Below are 27,435 nucleotides of genomic sequence, written 5' to 3'. Positions count from 1 at the left end.
CAATTCTGAATTACTTTACACCATGGAGTAAATAAAAATTGGAGATTGTGCTTTTAAAATATGTGGTATTGGTATTACATATTTTATTCTAAAATATATTATTTAGGCAATCTAATATGTTTTATCTCTCATAATTTTAGCATCTTACCACAGATACAAAAATTTAAATACGAGCTCATTGTGTCAGATTATATTTCCCAAAGATAGCCACAACAATATCTCTCATTCCCACATGCTCTTCTGCAGTGTGACCTTGCCACTCCTACATCAAGAGGAAGAGTTATTTCTCTAAATCTTTGAATCTGGGCAGGCATTCAGACTGCTTTGACCACAGAATATTGTGGAAATGGTGCTGTTCTAGTTAAGGGCGTAGCCTTTAAATGGCCTGGCAGCTTCCATCTCCTGTCACTCATACTTCCGCTGCTCTTTCACATAATCAGCTACCATGTTGTGAGAACAGAGAACCAGCCTCAGCTGATCTCCCAGCCGACAGCCAGTGTCAACTACCACCATTTGAATAAGCCACCTCAGACATCTAGCTCAGTTGAACCTTTAGTTGATCCAGATTTAGCTGCCAGTTGACTGCAACCACAGAGATCCCAAGCAAAAACTGCCCAGCTGTCAACCCACAGAAAACCATGAGAGATAAATTGTTTTAATCTACTAAATTCAGGTTGATTTGTTATACTGTTATAGATAACCAGAACACCCATGTTTGGAATTAGGTGTACTCTTGACTTTAAATCAAGTTTGGAAAAAGAATGAATAATGATTTATTATTTTATTCTATCCCTCTAAATATTTTGTTGGTCTAATATGCTAAGGAGAAGACCAACTGACTAATTCCCTCATTAATCACTCTAGTGCCAGGTTGGAAATATAGCATTTCATGTGTTATTGATTGGATAATAAATACTTTTGTAATATCAATCAGGATAGGCTAGGTAATTATCAACCCTAACAGTTTAGTGGCTTAAAAAAATAAGACTATTTCCCATTCATAGCGTATAATTATTATCATTTGGCAGACTGGCTTTTATAATCATAGTCACTTAAAATCTCAAACTGATGGAGCAGCCACCATCCTGAATGCTGTGGGTTGCTCTGCCAGAGGGTTTCATATTTGAGTTGAAATGATCTGTCTGGCCATGATTCATTGGCCAGAATGAGCTGCATGGTCCTACTTAATTACAAGGGGTACCAGGAAATGCAATTCTACCATATGCCTATAAGGTAGAGAGCTAGAAATACATGTCCTACATAATGACCAAAGGATTTATTAGGAAATCTAATATTCATTCCACTGGGAATTGTTAAGAGGGATTTTTTTTATTCCATAGAGCTTTAACATTGCTGTAATTGTCTAAAAATGAAACTCCTGTGCAAACCCATTGAGTTTGTGCCATGGTATGTTGTACCCCACAGGTGCTTAATGACACAGAGTTTCAGAGGAGACCTTCTAGAACACAGTAACTCTGCAGGCTTGAGCCAGAATTTAGCAATATTGCTAGTATGAGCAGGCTAAACAATACCTTTTTGGTAGAAAGTATAGATAAAAGGAAAATGAAAGTACAGTTGACCCTTGAACAACACAGGTTTGAACTGCATGGGTTCACATATATGCAAATTTTTTTCAATAAATACTACAGTACTACATAATCCATGGTTGGTTGAATCCCTGGATGTGCAATCGTAGATATGGAGGGCCAACTGTAAAGGGTATATGTGGATTTTCAACTGTGTGATGGTCAGCACCCCTAACTGCTGCATTGTTCAAGGGTCAACTGTATATAAGAACAAGAAAGGACAAAAGGAACATCCAATCACAAATATTATCTGGTTTGCATCCTGATGCAGTCTGAATGTCTAGGGAAAAAAAGCTAGGAATGTTGAATAATCCAGGCTGGCGGTGCCCCAGGTGGTTGACAGAAACAAATGCAAATTAATTCTTGAAGAACCCACTTTCATCCTTTACCTTAAAAAGTATCTCACAGTACAACAAGATTACCAAACATATAAGAAAAGAAGCACCATGAGTTAGAACCCACAGAAACAACTGATAGTAAAATCAGATATTCAAAATCTTTATTTTTTGGAAGACTCAGATACGTAATATAAAATACATATATTTAATATATACCAAGAAATAAATGAGAGACTTGTAAATAAGCAAATTTGACAAAGACCAAAACAGAAATGTAATGCATAAAATATAATAATTGTAATTTTTTAAAAGCCAATACATGTCTTAGTTCAATAAAATTTTTTAACCAAGAATATGTTTTTAATAGCAAACTAGACACAATAAAAGATTTAATGAAGTGAAAGATATAGATAAGAAATTACCCAGAAGGTAATTCTGAGAGGAAAAGAAATGGAAAATGTTATAGAGAGGTCAAGAGAAGTCAAGAAAAAGGGAGACCAGAGAGAAATTACCTAGAAATGTATGATAGAAGAAAGGGGCAAAGGCAGTATATGAAAAGGTAATGGCTGAGACCTTTGCAGAACTGATGAAAGTCAACCACAGATTCTAGAAGTCCAACAAATTTCAAGCAGGATAAAAATAAGTTTACATATGGGCACAGCCCAGTAAAACTGTAGGATGCTCAAAGAGAACACTGCAAAAATGTTACAAAAGAATGACAGGGGCTTCCCTGGTGGCGCAGTGGTTGAGAGTCCACCTGCCGATGCAGGGGACACGGGTTCGTGCCCCGGTCCGGGAAGATCCCACATGCCGCGGAGCGGCTGGGCCCGTGAGCCATGGCCACTGAGCCTGTGCGTCCGGAGCCCGTGCTCTGCAATGGGAGAGGCCACAACAGTGAGAGGCCCGCGTACCGCAAAAAAAATAAAAAATAAATAAAAAAGAATGACAGATTATCTTAAAAAATTTTACTGAAAGCTGGCTGCTCAGTAGGAAAGAAGCAAAACCAGAAGACAGAGCAAGCAATGATATTTTCAGTATCCACTGAAAATAACCATCAACCCCAAATTTCTGTATCACTGAAAACATCTTTCAGGAATGAGGGTAAAATGAAGATACTTTTATTTATTTTTTTTTAAATTTTATTTATTTTTGGCCGCATTGGGTCTTTGTTGCTGCCCGTGGGCTTTCTCTAGTTGTGGTGAGTGGGGGCTACTCTTTGTTGTGGTGCATGGGTTTCTCATTGAGGTGGCTTCTCTTGTTGCAGAGCACGGGCTCTAGACGCATGGGCTTCAGTAGTTGTGGCACAGGGGCCCTAGAGCGTGTGGGCTTCAGCAGTTGCGGCACACAGGCTCTAGAGCACACAGGCTTCAGTAGTTGTGGCACGCGGGCTCAGTAGTTGTGGCTCGCGGGCTCTAGAGTGCAGGCTCAGTAGTTGTGGTGCATGGGCTTAGTTGCTCCACGGCAGGTGGGGTCTTCCCGGACCAGGGATTGAACCCACGTCCCCTGCATTGGAAGGCAGATTCTCAACCATTGGACCACCAGGAAAGTCCCAAAGATACTTTTAGATAAGCAAAACTTGTAAGAGTTTGTCCTCTCATATTTTCAAGCAGAAGGAAATTGATTCTGTATGGTATATTGAGATGCAAGAAAGAAGACAGATCAGAGAAAGTCATTATGTGAATGAATCAAAACAAATATTGTATAGATTTTAATAATAGTACTGTACTGTGTCTTTGAAAAGAGGAATTAAAACACATGATGGCAGGACTTCTCTGGTGGCACAGTGATTAAGAATCCGCCTGCCAATGCAGGGGACACTGGTTCAAGCCCTGGTCTGGGAAGATCTCACATGCCGTGGAGCAACTAAGCCCGTGCGCCACAACTACTGAGCCTGCTCTCTATAGCCCACTAGCCACAACTACTGAGTTTGCATGCCACAACTGCTGAAGCCCGTGCTCCGTAGAGCCCATGCTCTGCAACAAGAGAAGCCACCATAATGAAAAAGAAGCCCATGCACCGCAACGAAGAGTAGCCCCCACTCGCTGCAACTAGAGAAAGCCCACATGCAGCAATGAAGACCCAATGCAGCCAAAAATAAATAATTTATTTTAAAAAAGAAACACATGATGGCGATAGCAAATAAGTTGAAAGGTTTGTAATTAACATATACTAAAGGTTTTTAAATGGGAGGAGGATAATATATAGGTTAATGTGAGACCTTGATATATTAGGAATGAACATGTCTAGGGTGACAATTGAAGAAAAAAATCAAAACACATAATTTACAAATTAGAGGAAGGACAAAAAGGAATAAAAAATGATCAATTGATTAAACATAAAGAAAAATAGAGAAAAAAGGATAAATAGAAAGTATGATATAACATGGTAGATTTAAATCTAAATATATCAGTAATTATTTTAAATATAATTGTACTAAAGATTCCAGGTAAAAAACAAAGATTGTCGTAATACACCTATATTTTAAAATCTAAATTCTAGATGCTAAATCCTTCCAGATAAGGGTACAAAAAGATTAGGAGTAAAAAGGTCATATAACTATCAGACAAAATAACTGTTATGGTAAAAGATTTAGTTCACTAGGAGGATTTAACAATTTAAAAATGTATGTGCTCTTATAAGCAAAATCTTAAAAAGTATAAATCAAACTTTGAAATACAAAGGAGAAATAAGCAAAACCACCATCACAGTTAAATTTTAATGTATGAGTCTCAGAAATTTATAAGAAAGGAGATAAAAATCAGTAAGGCTTTATAAGATTTTAGCAATGTAATTAACACATTTGATCTAGACTTATTCTAGAGCACAGTACAAAATTCTTTACAAACTCATACAGAATATTTATGAATATTATTCTGTGCTGGGCAGTAAAACAGTTTTCAACACATTTCAAAGGTTTGATGTTATACCACATGCTCAGTCTTTAGTGTGATTAAGAGGAAAGTCAGGGACAAGAATAACTATCAAAGACCTTCACATTTGGAAATTAAGAAATACATGTCTGTATAATTCATGGATCAAAGAGCTCACAATGGAAATTGGGAAATATTTTGACTGGAACTATAATGAAAATACTATATAACAAATCTGAGAGATGCAAATAAACCAGCAGAGGAAAACTTATAGCCCTAAATGCTTATATGAGAAAAGAAGAAAGCCTGGAAATAAATAAGCTAAGCATTCATCTCACTAAGTTAGAAAAAGAATAGCAAAATAAATGCCAGGAAACTAGAAGGAAGTAAAAATAAAGAGTAGGAGTTTAAGATAATAAATGTACAATAGGTGTAATAGAGAGGAACAACAAAGACAAAAATTGGTTCTATAAAAAGATTAATAATATTGACAAATCTCTTTCAAAGAAACGGGGGGAAGGCACAAATGAATAATATTAGGAATGAATAAAGATACAATAACTCAGGTGCCACAGACATTAAAAAGATCAAATAACCTACACATATCCTCCCATATACTTTAAATCATCTCTGAACACCTAATACAATGTAAATGGTAGTTAAATGGTTGTAAATATGATATAAATACTATGTAAATAGTTGTCAGCATTAGGCAAATTCAAGTTTTGCTCTTTGGAGCTTTCTGTATTCTTTTTTTTCTTTTTCAAATATTTTCGATTTGAGATTGTTTGAATCCACGAATGCAGAACCCTCTGATACAGCCGGTCGACTGTACAACAGAAACGGTTTACAGTGCAGTGGGGAAATAACGGACTTTCCAAAAAATAGTCTTGGCATTACTGTTTATCCACATGGAAGAAAGTAAAGTTGGATCTTTGCCTCAAAGCATACCTCAAAATCAGTACAGGTAGATTAAAGACCTAAATGTGAAATGCAAAATGAAAACTCTCAGAAGAACATTTAAAGAATGTCTTTGTGCCCTTGGGGGTAAGGATAGATTTCTGTAACAAGATTCAGGAAGTACAGATTGTAAAACAAATGGCAGATAAATTTGACTAAACTTCTAGTTATCAAAAGACACTATTGAAAAAAAGCCTGTCTACAAAGTGGGAGAAGATGTTTGCAACATGTGAAAATAGATGCATCATGAACTCCTACAAATCAAGAAAATAGTAAACCTGTAGACAAATGGGAAAAATAAAAAAACTTACAAAAGATGAAGAAAATTCCATAAAATAAACATGAAAAGATGCTCAATCTTCTTAGTCAGGAAACTGCAAATTCAGCCTGCAATTATCTCGCCCATAAGATTGGCAAAACTTTTTTTAAAAACCCAAACAATATAAAATGTGAGATTTTAGAGTTTGGACACTTTTGATTCAGTTTGCAAATGTCTTGTAAAGTTAAAAAACTATATGTGCTGCAACCAAGCAGTTTCACTTCTGAAATTCCTTTAAGCTGAGGGCCTTTTGAAATTTAGTAAGTAATTAATGCCATATTTGAATGAGGTCCAAAATGATAACCCACTAATGCTGAACTCCAGGCTAGAATCAGTTGTGTTTCATGAGGAGGAATCAGTATATTTTTACAAAACACTTTCATTTTGCTATGGTAAAAGTGGTTTTGAATTAATTTTTATTAATGTAAGGTAATATTTTAGGCACTGACTTATTGAAAAAAACTGAAAGGAAGTGTACATTCCAAAATCTCATTTAATATTAAAAGTAGTTGTTTTTGTTTTTGTTTTGCGGTACACAGGCCTCTCACTGTTGTGGCCTCTCCCATTGCGGAGCACAGGCTCCGGACGCACAGGCTCAGTGGCCATGGCTCACGGGCCCAGCCGCTCCGTGGCACGTGGCGTCTCCCCGAACCGGGGCACGAACCCGTGTCCCCTGCATCAGCAGGCGGACTCTCAACCACTGTGCCACCAGGGAAGCCCCAAAAGTAGTTTTTTAAAACTCTGTCATGACACCTGAATACAATTAGAACCTATATTAATTGACTCGATGACCAAAAAGATTGATGAACTGAAACCTTATAAAAGTGCAAATGAGTTTTTCAATAGTTGACTAAAGCCACCCCATGTCACATAAGGGTCCCAACGAATAATTAAAGCTAGTCACTTGGAGAAGAGCACAAAAACATTACACTAGAATACAACAGTCCTGCTGTCTTAAAGGAGGAAGACTAAGTGGCATCATCAGCGTCTGAGGTCCCCACAGATGACCTACCTGGCCTGGGGGATTTGTTAAATAATGGGGCATGGTTTTAGGGAAGCTCTGGCAGTTTCAGAGAGCTGTGGAAAAGAAAATGTACCTCCACATATTCAACTTTAAACTTTCTTTCCGGTTTTCCACTTACCCATTTTCCATTGGTGTGTTTCTTTCCTCTTTACTGTCAGGAAGGGCCACCTTCAGAGGGCCAGTTCGATCCAGTATGACATCAGCCTGGTAGAGACAAGCAGTACCAGTGTCCACCACAGTGAGTAAATTCAAAATGAAGTGCTTATTTTAAAGCCCTAGATTAGATGGTGGTTGTTACATGGGATTTGGATCTATGCAAAAAATGGTTAACCCAGAAGTTTTTTCTGTGGGTTTTTCATGTGAAGATGAATTTCTTACTAGCTATATGACACAAGTCACCTTTTTACCCCAAAGAAAACCATGTTATCTCAATATGTGAAATTACGATGTTAGCTATAATGTGTTACATAGATTACTGTAAGGGACTGATCTCTCCAGAAGTAATCTGAAGTGGGCTGGTCGACAGGGAGGAGGAGGAGGAGGATTTTTACCTACAAGTATAGGCAAATCTTTGGGAAGCTTGTAGGTCAGTTCATGTTTTAAAAGTATTGTGAGACTTCTGCTTCTGACCAAGATGGAGTAATAGGGCCTGGATTTACCTACTACTTGAAAAATTTAAAAATGGACATTATACATTAAGCAATGGTTTTCAAGACATTGGACGACAGGAAACAAAGGAGCGTGATCCCCGAGAGATGGGAAACAGTTGAGATGAGCCAATGATTGCCTCAGATTATTGCCTTGAAGGAGTTTCCAGGCTGTGGCACAGGGGTTTGGGGGGATGGCCCAGGCTGAGCTTGGTTGATTCCCTGAATTGAGAAGATGAAACTGAGAGTCCAGAAACATCAATGTGGCTATAGTTCACTGAATGGAGTACTGGAAAAGAGAGAGCTGCAAAGAGAGAGAATTTCAGAGATCTTCAGTTCAAGTATTCAGCTGAGTAATAATCAGCACATATATAGTAGGAAAATACTTGAGGTTAGGGTAAGAATTACCTGACAGGATTAGAGGTACCCAGTACTCACACAAGGCTAGGAAAAGTGCCTGTTCCCAATAATAAGGCTAAAAATCCTAAATATTCATTGGGTAGTAGGTAGCGTACACAGGAGAGTGTTTCCCCAGTAGTGGGGAATAATTAGCCCTAGATTGAGCACTGCTCCAGTCCTGCCTAACAAACCTTAAAAGCAAGAACTGAAAGAATCAACTTGTTTCCAAATAACTGCATCTGGGATCAAAGCTCAATAATACAAAAAAAAAAAAAAAAATCCAGTACCCAACAGGTAAAATTCACATATCTAACATCCAATCAAAAATTACAAACCTGTTAGTTTAACATATGAATATCAGTCAATGTGATACACCACGTTAATAGAATGAAAGATAAAAACCACATCATCGGGCTTCCCTGGTGGCGCAGTGGTTGAGAGTCCGCCTGCCGATGCAGGGGACGCGGGTTCGTGCCCCGGTCTGGGAGGATCCCACATGCCGTGGAGCGGCTGGGCCCGTGAGCCATGGCTGCTGAGCCTGTGCGTCCAGAGCCTGTGCTCCGCAACGGGAGAGGCCACAACAGACCCATGTACCGAAAAAAAAAAAAAAAACATCATCACAGTAGATGCAGAAAGAGCATTTAACAAAGTTTGACATCCATTTATGATAAAAACTCTCAACAAAATAGGTATAAAAAGATACTTCCTCAACACAATAAAGGCCATTTATGAAAATCCCACAGCTAACATTATTATCAATGGGGAAAAACTGTAAGGTTTTTCTCTAAGATTCAGTATAAGGCAAGGATGCCCATTCTCACAAGTTCTGTTTAACATAGTACTGGAAGTACTAGCAAGAGCAATCAGACAAAGAAAAGAAAAGAAGAGAAAGGAAAAAACATCCTGATATGAAAGGAAGAAGTTAAATTATCTCTGTTTGCAGATGACATGATCATATATGTAGAAAACCCTAAACACTCATTAATAAACTGTTAGAACAAATAAATGAATTCAGTAAAGTTTCAGGATACAAAAATCAGCATATAAAAATCAGTTGCATTTCTCTACACAGTGATCTATACAAAAAGGAAATCAAGAAAACAATCCTATCTTCAGTAGCATCAAAATGAATAAAATACTTAGGAATAAATTTAACCAAGGAGGTGAAAGATCTGTACAATGAAAACCATACAATTCCAATAGCATTTTTCACAGAAATAGAAAAAACAATCTTAAAATTTGTATGAAACCGCAAAAGACTCTGAATAGCCAAAGCAATCTTGCAGAAGAGGAGAGTTGGAGGCAACATACTTCCTGGCTTCAAATTATATTACAAAGCTACAGTAATCAAGGCAGTATGGTACTGGCATAAAAAGAAACACATAGATAATGGAACAGAATTGAGGAAACCAGAGATGAATCCCATCATGTACAGTCAATGAATTTTTGACAAGGGTGCCAAGAATACACAAAGGATAGTCTTCTCAATAAATGGTGTTGGGAGAATTGGATATCCACATAGAAAAGAATGAAATTGGACCACTATAGTGCATCATACACAAATATCAACTCAGAATGAATTAAATACTTACATGCAGGACCTGAACCATAAAACTCCTAGAAGGAAATATAGGAAAAAAGCTCCTTGGCATTTGCAATGATTTTTTGGATATGACACCAAAAGCTCAGGCAACAAAAGCGAAAATAAACAAGAGGGACTACATCAAACTAAAAATCTTCACACAGCAAAAGAAATAATCAACAAAATGAGAATGCAACCTAAGGAATGGGAGAAAATATTTGCAAACATATATCAGAAAAGGGGTTAAAACCCAAAATAAATAAGGAACTCATACAACTCAATAGCAAAAAAACCAACCAACCCATTTTCAAAATGGGCCTCTCCAGCATGCTAAGCTCATTCTTTCTTTGAGTTCTCAGAGAAATGTACATGGAATGCCTTTTTACCGCTATAATTCTAAATATATGAAATATTAAAATAACTGTTTATAAAGCAGTCAAACGGGATTTTAAGTGTAGGATTTCTTATGAGTTAATCGCAAGTTTTATTTTTTTTAAACCTTAAGTTCAAGTAAGATTCCTCTCTCTTCTTACTGAGTGTCATAGGACCAATTACATCTTAATACATAAGCCCATGAAGGAGACAAAAAATTTCCCAGAGTTTCCAGAAATTAGTTTTTTCCTTTGTGTATGTGACCAAAAAGGAGGAGAGGAGCAAAGGACCTGAATGGACATTTTTCCAAAAAAGATATACAAATAGCTAACAAGTATATGAAAGGTATTCACTATCATTAATCATCAGGGAAATGCAAATCAAAACCACAATGAAATATTACCTCATGACTATTATCAAAAAGATAAAAGATAAGTGTTGGCAAGGATGTTGGAAAAAAAGGAAACTTTGTACACTGTTGGTGGGAATGTAAATTGGTTAAGCCATTATAGAAAATGTTATGGGGCTTCCCTGGTGGCACAGTGGTTGAGAGTCTGCCTGCCAATGCAGGGGACACAGGTTCGTGCCCCGGTCCGGGAAGATCCCACATGCCACGGAGCGGCTGAGCCTGTGAGCCATGGCCACTGAGCCTGTGCGTCCGGAGCCTGTGCTCTGCAACGGGAGAGGCCACAACAGTGAGAGGCCCACACACCGCAAAAAAAAAAAAAAAAAAGAAAATGTTATGGAGTTTCCTCAAAAAATTAAAAATAGGACTACCATATAATCCAGCAATCCCTCTTCCTCAAACAGATAGCTGTGCTCCCATGGTTATTGTAGCATTATTTACAATAGCCAAGATATGAAAACAACCTGTGTCCATCAATGGATGAACAGATAAAGAAATGGTGGTATATACAACGAAATATTACTCAGCCTTTAAAAAGGAGATCCTGCCGTTTGCAACAACATGAATGGACCTGCAGGACAGTATGCTAGGTGAAATAAGCCAGACAAAGAAAGAAAAATACTTCATGACCTCATTTATATGTTTTTTTTAATCTTTTTTTTTTTTTTTTTTGGCCACACTGCCTGGCATGCAGCATCTTAGTTCCCTGACCAGGGATTGGACCCGCGTCCCCTGCAGTGGAAGTGCAGAGTCCTAACCACTGGACCACCAGGGAAGTCCCACATATGTTTTACCTACAAAAAGTTACACAGAAGCAGAGAGTAGAAGAAGGGTGGTTATGGGGGTAAGGAAGTGCGAGAAGTGGGGAGACGCTGGTCAAAAGGTTGCAAAGTTGTGCTTATGTAGGGATGAATAAATGAAGAAATCTAAAGTACAACATGATGACTGTAGTTAATAATGCTATATTGTATACTGGGAATTTGTTAACATGTATATTTGTTACATGTATATGTAAAAAAGTAAAATTGAGTAGTGGAAATCACCCAAGCTGAACAGAAAAAAGAAGAAAAGATTTTTAAATCAGGATAGTTTGAGACTTTGCGACAACATCAAGAGTACTAACACCCACATTATAGAGGTCTCAGAAATTGAGAAGAGAGAGAGAAAGGGGCAGAGAATTTATCTGAAGAAATAATAGTTGAAAACTTCCCTAACCTAGGAAAGGAAACACATCCAGGTCCAGGAAGCACAGAGAGTCCCAAACAAGATGAACCCAAAGAGGTCCACACCAAGACACATTGTAATTAAAAATGGCAAAAAATTAAAGGTTAAGAGAGAATCTTAAAAGCAGTGAGGGAAAAACAACTAGTGATGTACAAAGGAACTCATAACACTGTCAGCTGACTTCTCAGCAGAAACTTTGCAGGTCAGAAGGGAACAGCACAGTATGTTCAGTGTGAGGAAAGGAAAAAACCTACAACCAAGAATATTCTACCCAGGAAGGAGAGATAAAGAGTTTTTCAGACAAGCCAAAGCCGAGAGTTCAGCACCAGTAAACTGGCTTTACAAGAAATGTTAAAGGGACTTATATAAGCAGAAAAGAAGAAACCACAGCTAGAAATATAAAAATTACAAAAGGAAGAATCTATAAAAACAGACTCATAGATGCAGAGAACAAATGGGTGGTTGCCAGAAAGGAGGGATGGTGGACATAATAGGTGAAGGACATTAAGAGGTACAAACCTCCAGTTATATAATAAATAAGTCATGGGGGTGTAACATACAGCATAAAGAATGTGATCAATAATATTATAATCACTTTGTATGGGACAGATGATTACCAGACTTACCATTATTTCATAATGTATGCAGATGTCAAACCATTATGTAGGACACCTGAAACTAACATAATATTGTACATCAACTATATTTCAATTTAAAAAAAAGAAAAAAGAAGAAATAAATAGTATAGCTACTGTGGAAAACAGTTTAGCAGTTTCTTAAAGAGTTAAACATAAATTTATCTTAATATCCAGCAATCCCATCCCTAGATAACAACCCACAATAAATGAAAACATATGTCTACACAAAGACTTGAATGTCCATAGTGGCAATATTCATAATAAACCCAAAGTGGAAATAATCTAAATATTCATCAACTAGATATGGTATGTCCATAAAATGGAATACTGTTCAGCCATAAAAAGGGACAAAGTATTGATACACTCCGTAACATGGATAAATCTTTATGCTAAGTGATACCAGCCACAAAAGACCACAAATTGCATGCTGGCATTTATATTAAGGTTAATGCTATAACATGGATGAACCTTGAAGATCCTATGCAAGTGGTTGCCTAGGGTTGAGTTTGGAATGGGAAGTGACTGCAAAAAAATTAAACATAGAATCACTGTATGATCCAGCAATTCCACTTCAGGGTATATACATAAGAGAATCCAAGCCAGGAGCTCAAATAGTTATTTGTATACCACTGTTCATAGAAGCATTATTCACAATAGCCAAAAGATTGAAACCACCCAAATGTCCATCAAGGAATGAATTGACTGGACAGCTGCATGTAAATCAGTGAAGTTAGAACACACCTTAATACCATACACAAAAATAAACTCTAAATGGCTTAAAGACTTGAACATAGGACATGACATCATAAAACTCCTAGAAGAGAACATAGGCAAAACATTCTCTGACATAAATTGTACCAAGGTTTTCTTAGGTCAGTCTCCTAAAGCAATAGAAATAAAAGCAAAAATAAACAAATGGGACCTAATCAAACTTATAAGCTTTTACACAGCAAAGGAAACCATAAACAGAACAAAGAGACAACCCACGGAATGGGAGAAATATTTGCAAGTGATGCAACCAACAAGGGCTTAATCTCCAAAATATACAAACAGCTCATACAACTCAACAAAAAACCAAACAGCCCAATCAAAAAATAGGCAGAAGAACTAAACAGACATTTCTCCAAAGAAGACGTACAGATGGCCAACAGGTACATGAAAAGATGCTCAATGACTCTAATTATTAGAGAAATGCAAATCAAAACTGCAATGAGGTATCACCTCATACTGGTCAGACTGGCCATCATTAAAAAGTCTACAAATAACAAATGGTGGAGAGGGTGTGGAGAAAAGCAAACCCTCCTACACTGTTGGTGGGAATGTAAACTGGTGCAGCCACTGTGGAGAACAGAGGTTCCTCAAAAAGCTAAAACCAGAGTTGCCATATAATCCAGCAATCCCACTCCTGGGCATATATTCAGACAAAACTATAATTCGAAAAGATACATGCACCCCTGTGTTCACAGCAGCACTATTCACAATAGCCAAGACATGGAAACAACCTAACTATCCACTGACAGATGAATGGGTAAAGAAGATGTGGTACATATATATACAATGGAATATTACTCAGCCATGAAAAAAGAATGGAATAATGCTGTTTGCAGCAACATGGATGGATCTAGAGATTATCATACTAAGCGAAGTAAGTAGAAAGACAAATATGTGATATCACTTATATGAGGAATCTAAACTATAACACAAATAAACTTATCTATGAAACAGAAACAGACTCAGAGACATAGAGAACAGAATTGTGGTTATCAGGGGGTGGGGTGGGGGAGTGATGGAGTGGGAGTTTGGCGTTAGGAGATGCAACCTGTTATATATAGAATAGATAACAACAAGGTCCTACTGTAGAGCATAGGGAACTATATTCAATATCCTGTGATGAACCATAATGGAAAAGAGTATTTTTATAAAGATTGTATATATATGTATAATGGAATCACTTTGCTGTACAGCAGAAATTAACACAACGTTGTAAATCAACTATACTTAAATAAAACATTTTTAAAAAAAGGAATGAATTGATAAACCCAAAGTGGTACATAAATACAATGGAATATTATTTAGCCTTAAAAAGGAATCAAATTCTGATTCATGCTACAACATGGATGAACTTTTAAGACAGTATGCTAAGTGAAATAAGCCAAACACAAAAGATAAGTATTACATGATTTCACTTATTTGAAGTATCTAGAGTAATCAAATTCATAGAGGCAGAAAGTAAAATGGTTGTTACCAAGGGCTAAGAGTAGGAGAATGGGGAGTTATTTAATGACTACAGAGTTTCAGTGTGGGATTATGAAAAAGTTTTGGAGATGCATGGCGGTGATGATTGTACAACAGTGTGGAACTGAACTGTACAGTTAAAAATGGTTAAAATGGTAAATCTTATTATGTATATTTCACAATAAAAAGCCAGAAAGAGATGCTGTTATTAAATGATACTGTCACATGATTCATTTTAATATGCTCAAAATTAACTTTTGAGTTACCAAGAGATTGAGATGTGTTCCTCTACTTTGTAATTGAGTGAAATCATGTATTTTAATGGTTTGGTGAGTTTGTTGATTTTTGCTAAATTTGTAATGATATTGTCTGGAACTACATTCATTTGTAAAATGCCTGATGGTAAAGTAACCAGTGAAGAAATTCTCAGAGAACTGAAAATTTATTATTGAGCATGGTTTTAACTGGGAAGATTAACACAAATAAGGCTAAGTCTGACAAGAAAAAATGTAGGAATGGTTGACTGCACAAGGATCTGTGTTTGTAATTCACCAATAACATTTCTCTTCAAAAGGTTTGCCTCTTAATTTTTTTTTCAGAACGTTCAATGGGATGGTAAAAACAATTATTTTTTAGAAAATGTACACACATAAAAAACAAGTCGACCTCTTCCTGTTTATAAAGACATGTTTGTAATAAAATAGAAGCTACCTTGGAGCCTTTCCACACAGAGGTACTCTGGTTTCATTGAGAAAAGAGTTTTGGCACTCAAGTATTAATTTGCTGCTTTCTTTTAATGGAGGCAGAAAATGTCACAACAAAGGGTAAAAATCTAGATAAGGTATTGGGCATAGCTCACAAAATTAGCTGACTGACCACTTATTTTTTCAAGGTCAAACAGTCTATCAGTAACTGCAAGGCCATTACTTTAAGAAAAGCAAAAAGAAATGCCTTTTACCGCATGTGACAAGATGGGTGTCATGAAAATAAAGTTGATCATGCGGACTGGGAATTGCTTAATGCTATTAGCTCGTATTTGTTATGAAAATCACAGCATGATGGTACACTCTATTTTAAATTTTATTAATGACCTGCTTTCACCAGGAAACTCCTCTTGCCACCACACCATAAAGCTTTATTCATTTTATCACTCCATTCTGATAGGTTTGTTCGTGTCACCCTGTGTGCCTCTGGAATATAAACCTCCCTAGGCAATCTTTTCAATTCGTTCATTAAGTAAACCTACAGCCTAAAGTCCTAGCATACATTTAGATTGTGATTATGTATCCCTATTGCCATAATGCACTAGTTCTGAAAGTACAGCTCTTCGAATGAAAAGAAAGCAGTGTAATACGTAATCATGAACATCAGGTGTCTGTAGGTGCCAGGCACTGTGGTTGATATTTCATTTCGGAGAAGGAGAACTCTTTTAAGTCCTAACACCCATTGTGAGGCAGGTGATATTATTCTCACTCTACAAAAGAGAAAACTGAGGCTTAGAGAGGTTAACATCAAGATCACACATGAGGTGGTAGAACAAGGATTTAAACCCCAAGTCCAAGTTTTTTGTACTGCACTTATGCTTCCACAGATATGGGTTACAGACTTAGGGCTCATCGGCTATGGAGGGAATTGTCCCTAGATTAAATAGTCCTAGCTAGCCACAGGGTTTTTTTGTTTTGGTTTGGTTTGGTTTTTAGTCCTGATTTTTGTTTTGTTTTTGCTACTTTCTTCTGTTTTCTTGCCATCAGTTATTAATTTTTATTGCCATTAGAATGACTCACTCTAGCAATCTTTTCCCCTTACTCTCTTTATCATTTGTAATATCTTTTAAAAAATTCACCAACGGGGCTTCCCTGGTGGCGCAGTGGTTGAGAGTCTGCCTGCCAATGCAGGGGACACGGGTTCATGCCCCGGTCTGGGAAGATCCCACATGCCGCGGAGTGGCTGGGCCCGTGAGCCATGGCCACTGGGCCTGCGCGTCCAGAGCCTGTGCTCCGTAACGGGAGAGGCCGCAACAGTGAGAGGCCCACGTGCTGCAAAAAAAAAAAAAAAAAAATTCACCAGGCTTGTTAGAACTTCAGGTAACAGAAAACAGGCAGTGAGGAAAGGCAGGGACACTTTCCTCTGTGAGATCTGAATGGAGGTGCTGACACAACTCTTCTGTGTTCTGAGGAGTGTTGTGTGGCTTATTTGGATGTTCTAGGCTAGTTCACCTCAACTCTTCATATCACAAACAGAAGGGGTGGATGTATATGTGTGAATAAAATAAAGATGTGTTGGAAGGTGTGCATATAAAGAAAAATTGAGATGGAGAAAACATCTTAATTCTTATTTTCTATAGGTCATGGAGAACATTGAAGAAATATCACAGTGAACCCAAATCACTGCTTTTTTGTTACAAAGGCAGAAAATGTAACACCAAAAGGTAAAAGAAATTAAACCTTAATCCTTCCTTGTTCTCTAAATAAAAGACTGAAAGTTATCATACCCTGAAACACCGTCTGTCCTATTGCAAGGTATGTGTGTTTCTGTCACGTGTATTATTAGCTCATTTGCAGTAGGTAAATAGGGGAGTAATATCAATCCTATGTGAAAGTTGCATTGGTCAAACATGATTTTTCCCAGTAAGCTAATGTGTTGAAGCATCCAGAGGCAAACTTTCTCACAGCTAATGAGAAACTTTTAGCAAATATACCAAGACCCTAAGAGAAAAGATGAAAATCCTAATTAAGGGCAAGGAGTGGCTTTAGTGGCTTTCACTGTGTTAAGCTGTCTGGGGAAGTTGCAAGTACAGGTAAGGCATGAAGACATTTCACCCGGTGATTAGAAAAAAAGCATTGATTGATGAAGGTGAAACCACACAACTTGTCTCGGGACTTTAATGACTCACAGGTGCTTATGTCTCGGTGCAGAAGGAATTCGGTGAGGGACAAAGTGGGAGGTAAGAAGTGGATTTATTAGTATAGGATGCTTGTGAAGGATACAAGTGGGCAGGCAAGAGAGCTCTGCCCCAGGAACTAAGTGGGCTACGTTTTTATAATCAAAGGAAAAGTGGGAAGTGGCAGAAGACCACCTTCTTCCACATTCTGTGAGTAGACATCACGCTTACATCACTAGCTCCACCTTTGGGTGGGTCAGAGGAGTTTTTGACCCTATTTGGTCAAACGGGGACTGTCATGGTGCTATTCAAATCAGCAGAAGGGTGGTAACATAGACTAAAATATGTTAAATCATCTCAGGTTTCAGTATGAGGGTCTTCTACTTTGGAATGCCACCTTTCCCCTGTATTCCTGGCCTTGGTACATGCTCAGGTGCACGTCCTAAGGATCATTATCTTGCTGACCTTGACCAGCAGGCTGCAGGCCTTGTTTTTTCACTTAATGGCCTGGGGCATATCTCGTGCTTTTATTGCATGGTTTCATTGTTAAGCAGACCTGTTTTGTTTCACAGTGTTCTGATTGCTTTCTTGAGTGTTCATTAGCTTACAATGGTCTCTCAAAGTTCCCTTTGTGTCTATAATCCCCTAGTGGGACTTGTAAAACTACCTGTGTTAACTATCCTGTTCTATCCCTATCATTGGCAGCTACCTTTAGATCGTATTTTTAATATTGATGAAAATCATTTCTCTATGAGAAGCAATTGATTTCAAGGATCTATGTCTGAAAGAAACACAAGCCCCAAAGTTTAAGTACACAGAAGACGGACTAATGCTCAGTGGATTCTAGTGGAAATTTAGGATTCTAGCTTTTGTTACTGCTCAGGTTACAAAATCCCAAACTTATTTTCCCCATAAGGCTTTTAATTTTAGGGCATGATTTTGCAGAACGTTAGGTTTTCATCTTATTAGGAGCAAAATAAAGAATTCATTAGGCCAGAACAGTTTCTTCAGTTTTTCCAACTGTGTAGTTACCCTGAAATATAATAGAAAAAAACCAATGGCAACTTTCAGGACATACGAAGAGTTGTGGAGTAGCTTGGAGCAGTGGGAGTTCTGAACACCAAAGGTCTAGGGCTAGTAAATAGCTGAGGCAGAGGAGCAAGCTCTGGCCAAATGAACAGCCCACCTGTGAACAACTTCCCCTTCAAGCCAGTTCTCTACATCCTTGCCAACACTTGTTTTTGTTTGTTTGTTTTAATAGCCATCCTAATAGGTGTGAAGTGGTATCTCATTGTGGTTTTGATTTGCATTTCCCTAAATAGTGATGTTTAGCATCTTTTCATGTGCTTATTGGTCATCTGTATATCTTCTTTGGATATCTGCCTATTCAAGTCCTTTGCTTATTTTGAACTAGGTTTTCTCTTGCTGCTGTTGTTGCATTTTAGGAGTTCTTCAGATATTCTGGTTATTAATCCCTCAGTCGGTACACACTGACTTTTCCCAACAGTCTAGCCCAGTGTGAGCACTGTGAATTGAATCTGTCACTAGTGCCACTGATCCATTCATTCACTCATTCATTTACCCATCATTCACTTACAACTAATACTCATGAGCTTGAGGCACTAGAGTATACAAAACGAAAAACCCTCATAGAATTTTTAAAGACTATTTTTTAAAAAGGTTACACATTTATAGAATGATTGAGAAGACACTGCAGAGAGTTCCCATATACTTCCCTCTCCCACACAGCTTTCCCTACTATTAAACATCTGTGTAAAATGTACTAGTGTGCTACATTTGCTAATATAAATGAAACAATTATAAATTAAACAAATGAAACAACATTAACAAAAGTCTATAGTTTACATTAAGGCTCCTCTTTTTGTTATAGTTTTATGGATTTTGACAAATGCATCATTTTATGTGTCCACCACTACAGTATCATGTTGAATAACTTCACCACCCTAAAAATCTCCTGTGCTGCATCTACTCAGCCTTCCCAATCTCACAGTGATAACCACTAATCCCTTTACTAGCTCTATAGTTTTCCAGAATGTCATATAGTTGGAGTCATACAGTATGTAACCTTTTCAGACTGTCTTCTTTCACTTAGCCATATACAAATTAAACTTCCTCTGTGTCTTGTGGCTTGATAACCTTTGTGTTTTTTAAAAATAGCTAGGTTATATGACTTTTGGTGGTTTAAAGAAGTTTTTATGGTAGAAAAATATACGTAAGATGTACCATTTTTACATATACAATTCAGTGGCATTAAGTATATTCACACTGGTGCAACCAACCATCACCACCATCCGTCTCCAGAACTTTCTCATCATTCCATACTGAACACTGTACCCATTAAGCAATAACTCCCCCTTCCTCCACTCAACACCCTGGTAGCCAACATTCTACTTTAAGTGTTTGAATATTCTCAGTACTTCATGTAAGTAGAATCATGTATTTGTCCTTTTGTGTGTGGCTTATTTCACTTACCATGTCTGCAGGGTTCATCAGCACTATCGTATGTATCCAAATTTCACTCCTTTATATGACTGAATAATATTCCACTGTATCTATCTACCACATTTTGCTTATTCATTCATTAATCAATGAACATGAGTCATTTCACCTTTTGGCTGTTGAGATAATGCTTCCATGAACATACATGTGCAAGTATCTGTTCAAGCCCCTGTTTTCTGTTCTTTTGTATCAATACCCAGAAGTGGAATTGCTGAATCAAATGCTAATTCTGTATTTAATTTTTTGAGGAACTGACATACTGTTTTCTACAGCAGCTATACCACTTTATATTCCTAGCAGCAGTGAACAGAAGTTCCAGTTTCTCCACATCCTTGCCAACACTTTTTTTTTTCCCCAATAATAGCCACCCTAATGGGTATGAAGTGGTATTTCATCATGGTTTTGATTTGCATTGCCCAAATGGTTAGTGATGTTGAGCATTTTTTCACGTGCTTATTGGCCATACTGTATCTTCTTTGGATACCTGACTATTCAAGTCCTTTGCCCAGTTTTGATTTGGGTTGTCTTTTGTTGCTGTTGTTGCATTTTAGTTTTTTATATATTAATGGATATTAATCCCTCATCAGATATGTGATTTGCAAATATTTTCTCCCATTCTGTGGATAGCTTTTTTCACTCCATTTATAGTGTCCTTTGATACATAAATGTTTAATTTTTGATGAAGCCCAGTTTGTTTTTTCTTCTGATGCCTGTGACTTTGGTGTCATATCCAAGAAATCACTGCCAAATCCAATGTCCTGAAACTTTTCCCCTGTGTTCTTCTAAGAGTGGAGTTTTAAGTCTTAGGTTTAGGTCTTTGATCCATTTGAATTAATTTTTCTATATGGTGTTAGATAAAAATCCAACTTCATTCTTTTGCATGTGGATATCCTATTTTCCCAACACCATTTGTTGGAAACACTGTCCTTTCCCATTAAATGGTCTTGGTGCACTTCCCCCAAATCATTTGACCATATATGTGAGGATTTCTGGATTCTTTATTCTACTCCACTAGTCTATATGTCTGTTTTTATTCAGTACCACAGTTTTGATTATTGTACCTTTGCAGTAAAATTTGAAATCAGGAAGTGTGAGCCTTCCATCTTTAATCTTTTTCAAGATTGTTTTGGCTATTTGGGGATCCTAGATATTCTGCTTATTTTTCTATTTTCTGTTAAAAATGTCATTGAGATTTTGAAGTGGATTACATTGAATCTGTAGATCACCTGACATCATACCAGTATTAAGTCTTCCAATCTATGAACACGGGATGTCTTTCCATTTATGTGTCATCTTTAACATCATTCAGCAATGTTTTGTGGTTTTCAGTGTACAAGTCTTTCACCTTCATTAAGTTAATTCCTATGTATATTATTGTTTTTGATGCTATTGTAAAGGGAGGTATCCTAATTTCTGTTTTGGGTTGTTCGTGTTAGTGTACAGAAAGGCAACTGATTTTGTGTGTTGCTTCTGTATGCTTCAACTTTGCTGATTTGTTTCTAAGTTCTAACAGATTTTGGGGTGCAGGGAACATTAGTGTTTTCTACATATAGGATCATGTATTCTGCAGAGATAATTTTACTTCTTCCTTTCTAATTTCAATCTTTTTCTTGACTAATTACTCTGCCTCAAACTTCGAACACTATGTTGAATAGCAGTAGTAAAAGCTGCATCTTTGTCTTGTTTCTTTCAGTCCTTCTCCATTGAGTATGTTAGCTGTAAGATTTTCATATGTGGTCTTTATTATATTGAGGTAGCTTCCTTCAGTTCCTGGGGGGGGTGGTTTTTTTTTTTTAATCAAAAAGAACTTTGTCAAATTCTTTTTCGGCATCAACTGATGGGATCCATGTGTGACCCTCATTCTGCTAATGCAGTGTATTGTATTTGATTGGATTTTCATCTGTTGAACCATCCTTGCATTGCAGCAATAAATCCACTTGTTCAAAATGTATAAAACTTTTAATGTGCTCTTGAATTCAGTTTGCTAATACTTTAAGATGTCTGCATCAATATTCATCAGGGGTATTGGTCTTTTTCTTTTCTTGTGTTGTCATTGTCTGGCTTTGGTATCAGCAATACTGGCCTTATACAATGGATTAGGAAGTGTTCCCACCTATTGAATTTTTTTGAAAAGTTGGAGGACTGGAGTTATTTCTTCTTTAAATGTTTGGCTGAATTGAGTAAAGCCAGAGGTTGCAGGATTTTCCTTTGTTGGGAGGTTTTTGATGGCTGATTCAATCAATCTCCCTTCTACCTATAGGTCTATGTAGATTTTTTATTTCTTCATTAATCAGTCTTAGTATGGTTGTGCTTTTGTTTTTAGAAATATATCCATTTCATCTAGGTTATTCAACTTGTTTAAAACTGCTCATAGTACTCTTATCCTTTTTATTTCTGTAGACTCATTAGTAATAACCCTACTCTTATTTCTGTTTTTAGAAGTTGAATCTTCTCGTTATTGATCTAGCTAAAGGTTTTTCCACTTTGTTAACCTTTTCAAAGAACTAGCTTTTAGTTCAAAATTTTCTATTGATTTTTTCAGTATTTTGCTTATCTTAGTTCTAATCTTCCTTCTACTAGCTTTGGGTTTAGTCTGTTCTTCTTTTTCTAGTTCCTTAAGTTATAAAGTTAGAATGTTGATTTCAGATTTCTTTTTTAAAACGTGAGCATTTACAGCTAGAATTTTCTGTCTTATGGGGTGCAATGAAAGCAGTGCTGTTTTGGTATGTTGTGTTTTGCTTAATGTATTTTGAGGATGTTATTAGATGTGTAAATGTTTATAACTGTTACACTGTTGTATAAAACCTTTTAACATATAATGTACTTTTCTGTCTCTTTAAATCCAAAAAGGTTGTAAGTCTATTTGTCTCATAATAATATACTGTTCCCTTTTGGTTACTATTTGCATGGAATATTTTTGCTCCTTATTTTCTGTGTTAGTGTCTTCTTTTGTGTTTTGTTTTATAGTGAAACATTTAAATTCTCTTTTTTCCTTTTGTGTGTATTCTATAGCTATTTCTTTGTGGTTACCATGGGGATTCCATTTAACATCATGAAGTAATGACACTAATTTGAATTTACAGCAGCTTAACGTCAATAGTGCATAAAAACTTTGCTCTTATATAACTTTGCCCTCACTCCCTTTCAACTATTACTGTCACAAGATTACATCTTTAAGCATTGTGTCTAAAAACATAAACCAATTAACTGTATTTTTATATGTTCATTCCTAAATTGTGTGGAAAACAAAGAGTTACAAATCAAAGTTATAATACTAGCTTCTATAATTGTTCATGTATACCTTTACTGGAGAGCTTTACTTCTTCATATGGTTTCCTGTTCCTATCCTTTGTCCTTTCATTTCAACTTGAAGAATTTCCTTTAGCATTTCTTGCAGGGCAGGTCCAGTTGTATCAGTGTCCGGTAATGTTTTAATTTCTCCCTCATTTTTGAAGGAGAGTTTTGCCAGATAGAAGATTTTAGGTTGACAGTTTTTTCGAGAAATCTGATAATCTTATTGAAGATCCCTTTTTTTTTTTTTTTTAATGTGGTACGCGGGCCTCTCACCGTTGTGGGCTCTCCCGTTGTGCAGCATAGGCTCCAGACACGCAGGCTCAGCAGCCATGGCTCACGGGCCCAGCCGCTCCGCGGCATGTGGGATCTTCCCAGACCGGGGCACGAACCCGTGTCGCCTACATTGGCAGGCAGACTCTCAACCACTGCGCCACCAGGGAAGCCCTGAAGATCCCTTTTATGTGATGTTTCTTCATTCTTGCTGCTTTCAAGATTCTTTCTCTTTGTATAGCTTAATTATACAGATTTTCCTCCAGTTGCAATGGGGATGTATCTTGATAAACCCATGGTAAGTTGAAAATATAAGTTGAAAATGCATTTTATATACCTAACCTACTGAACATCATAGCTAAGCCTATCCTATCTTAAATGTGCTGTGAACAATTACGTTAGCCTATAGCTGGGCAAAATCAGCTAATACAAAGCCTATTTTGAAGTGATGTAATTTACTGAATACTGTACTGAAAAACAGAATAGTTGTACGTGTATTAGATGTTTACTCATGATCATGCAGCTGACTGGGAGCTGCAGCTTTCTGCCACTGCTAGGCATCATAAGTGCATATCTTACTGCATACTGCTAGCCTGGGAAAAGATCCGAATTCAAAACTTGAAGTAAGTATGGTTTCTACTGAATGCATATCATCTTTACACCATTGTAAAGTTGAAAAAATCCTAAGTCAAATTGTCCTAGGTCAAGGACCGTCTATAATGTATCTTGGTGTCTCTTTTGACTTTACCCTATTTGGAGTTTGTTGAGCCTCCTGATATGTACATCCATGTCTTGCATCAAATTTGGCAAGCTCTTTTGTCATCATTTCTTCAAATAAACTTTACGTAGCTTTCTCTTTTCCTTCTGGGACTCCTGTTTCTTCTTCCATTTGATGGTATCTTACAAATCCCTTCGATTGTTTACTTTGCTTTCTTAGACACAGTTACTTCAACTGTCCTGTCTTCAACTTGCTGATGAGTTCTTTTGCTTGCTCAAATCTGCTGTTCAACCCCTCCAGTAAAAATTCTGTTATTGTAACTTTCTGCTCCAAAATTTGTTCGGTTCCTTTTTATAATTTCTCTCCACTGGTATTCTCATTTTATTCATCACTTTCTTGATTTCCTTTAGTTCTCTGAGCATATTTAAAGGTCTTTTTCTAGTAAGTTCAATGTTCCATTGAATAGGCCTCGTTTCCCTGTTTCTCTGTCTGCCTTACAGACTTTTTGTTGTTGAAAATTGGGCATTTCACTATTACAGTACTGTAATTCTGGATATAACATTGTCTTCTATTCCCAGTGTTTACCAGTTGTTGCTGACTGCTGAATGCTGTTGTTCATTTGTTTTTGAGACTTCTCCAAGGTGCTTTTACAAAGACTATCCCTTGTGTGTGATCACTGAAACCTCTGTTCCTATTATCTCATGTTCAGCTGTTTTTAGAGATTTCCTTGAATGCCAGTTCTCCTTTTTGCATTTCAGCTGTGTGCTAAGGCACTCCTGCAGCTCTTAGCTTAGGCCTGCTTCTATCCTAGGGATCAGACCAAGATGAACACCTAAGGCTCTCTTAAATCTTTTCTGAGCATGTTTTGCCTGTACATTCATTTGGCATTCTGTATCTTCCCCTGGGTACAACTGCTTTTGAATGCCCGGTTTCTCAAAAATCTCACCCCAGCTTCTCCTCTAGGCCTTACACAGCCTGTTTTATGTCTTCACCAGGTGAAGGTGGCTGTGATTCTAGTCATCTTGCAGCTTTCACAAGCAGCGCCTACTCTTTCTTGCCTGATTTCCAAGTTATGCAAAACAGTGATGAGCACCTTGAGTCAGTCCTTCTAATCCCCCCCACAGATTAGAAATGACAAACAGTGATTTGCAAATAGTCTATTCTTCCTCTTCTGGTTTGAGGGAGGGAACTGGAAACCATCCTTCTGTCATTTTAAGAATAAGAGCACCACTGCATGGGAGGCAAGGGTGAGTAAAAAAATCACAAAACTTTCCTACCATTCTGAGGATGGGTTTTCTTCACTGGGCACTGTGTTAGTTGCTGTAAACCTTTGTTTTCCAGAGCACCAACAAATTTGGTTCACACAGTTGCTAGTTAGTGTCACTCAGCTCAATTATGTTTATTCCTATCTGTAATTCTAGTATCCTGACTAGGCCTTGAACAGAGTTATGTTTTAGATACATGTATGGTGACTGAATTTTGGTTAGATGTGGAGGTATTGTGAAAAGGTTAAGAAAATGGTCTCAATTATCTTCACTGATTTACATTTAAAATTAATGAATATATGTATTTTTTCCAATTTCTTGTAATTATCTTGCCTTTTTTACTGGCTGTGATGTCACTAGAGAACAGTAACTTTTATAAAAACTTTATGAAGTGAAATGCTCCATACACTCTTAGTACCAAGACATTAAATGAAGTTTATTGGGGCTTCCCTGGTGGCGCAGTGGTTGCGAGTCCGCCTGCCGATGCAGGGGACACAGGTTTGTGCCCCGGTCCGGGAAGATCCCACATGCCACGGAGAGGCTGGGCCCGTGAGCCATGGCCGCTGAGCCTGGGCGTCCGGAGCCTATGCTCCGCAACAGGAGAGGCCACAACAGTGAGAGGCCTGCATACCGCAAAAAAAAAAAAAAAAAAAAAGAAGTTTACTGGCCTCTGCCAATGTTTTCTACTTTAGAGTAGCATATATTCTTCTATTCTGTCTCCATCATGGCGTAAGGCAGAAATGAAACAAAAATAACATGTCTTGTAAATATTTGACTATTTTTCTCTACACAGGCTAATATTAAAAAAAACTTTCTGGTAACATTCTTTACATAGCACATGTATTAGTTTTGTTTATTTAACAAGGATGTTATTACTAATACTATGTTTTGTTATTTTAGGATTTTCATTAAGCAGACTCATTCCCTTTCTACAAATGAAAACCAAGTCAGTCATCTAAAATCTCAATTTCAAATCAAGAGGATTTAGTCTTCTGTTTTCATTAAAATGGAATTTATGGTGGTGTTCAAATGGGTTAGACTGAGCACAAAATGACAGAAGTAGATTTTTTTCTCAAAAATTTCTGCAGAATGCCTAGGAAATTCTCAGATTTGTAAAAGTTTATTTTACATTCTTTGCATGTTCATTGTGTTACATTTGTAATATAAATTAGTGGCAAAACTCTTGCTGTTTGGCTTCTCTTACTAGGTTGAAAAGTTGTTTTATTTACCAATGATGCAGGTTTAAGCAAAGTTGAGAATTAATTACAGTAGTGAACTGGCCTTCTGGACCTCCTTCATTACTCTAGCTCACAGACTATTAATTATAACAATGTGTAGGGTGTCTGTTTTGAGATCTTAATTCCAAGCTTCCTTACTCTTTTTTATATTGCTACTTGGCGTTTCAAGGAGTTTATTCCTTTGAAGCAGCCTTTAACAAGGCAAATTGTAGCTGCAGAAAGATTCTGCTTTGAAAGCACATTAAGGAAATCAATATTTTTTAAACACCTTGATTAAACTATCCTATCCTTGTCACTTGATAGAAGACAGCTCAGTATTGTAAAGAAAACAGTAAGGGTACATCTTCTCTTTTTGTGCTCATGTCAACTTTTTCATGTGATCATTTTTCCAGTTTCACAAATAACTACAACAGTTGCCATTTCTAGGAATTATGTTTTTAGCTGAAACAGTAACTTTTTCTTTAACGCCTGCTTTTAAGACAAGCCTTTCAAAACCATAATAAATTGTTTTAACTTTGGTTAAATTATCATCCCCCCCCCCACTTCCACAGAAATGTCAAAGCCTCTGAGAGGCAGGGCCAATAACTTTTGTTTTCATCAGTACTACTCCTTCAATTGGTTCAACTTCTTCCCTTTCTATTTTGCACCA

The 27,435-nt window shown here is 37.1% G+C and overlaps 1 protein-coding gene across 13 annotated transcripts in view; it reads left to right on the top strand.

Moving 5' to 3' along the window:
• Positions 1-26,206, top strand: part of NRG4 (neuregulin 4) — a 132,542-nt gene extending 106,336 nt beyond the window's left edge. For all 13 annotated transcript variants that reach the window (XM_089906957.1, XM_089906955.1, XM_089906953.1 and 10 more), the window contains 2 exons: positions 7,256-7,335; positions 16,945-26,206. In XM_089906957.1, coding sequence (XP_089763083.1) covers positions 7,256-7,335; positions 16,945-16,961 — 97 coding nt within the window. In that variant the 3' untranslated portion in view covers positions 16,962-26,206. The remainder of the gene's footprint in view (positions 1-7,255; positions 7,336-16,944) is intronic.
• Positions 26,207-27,435: the final 1,229 nt, after the last annotated feature.

This window comes from Delphinapterus leucas, chromosome 2 (genome assembly GCF_059928025.1).
Source record: "Delphinapterus leucas isolate spDelLeu-1000000601 "Yukka" chromosome 2, BTC_Dleu_Yukka2, whole genome shotgun sequence".
In the NCBI taxonomy this organism is placed as follows: Eukaryota; Metazoa; Chordata; class Mammalia; order Artiodactyla; family Monodontidae; genus Delphinapterus; species Delphinapterus leucas.
This window is presented reverse-complemented; position numbering and strand designations above follow the sequence as displayed.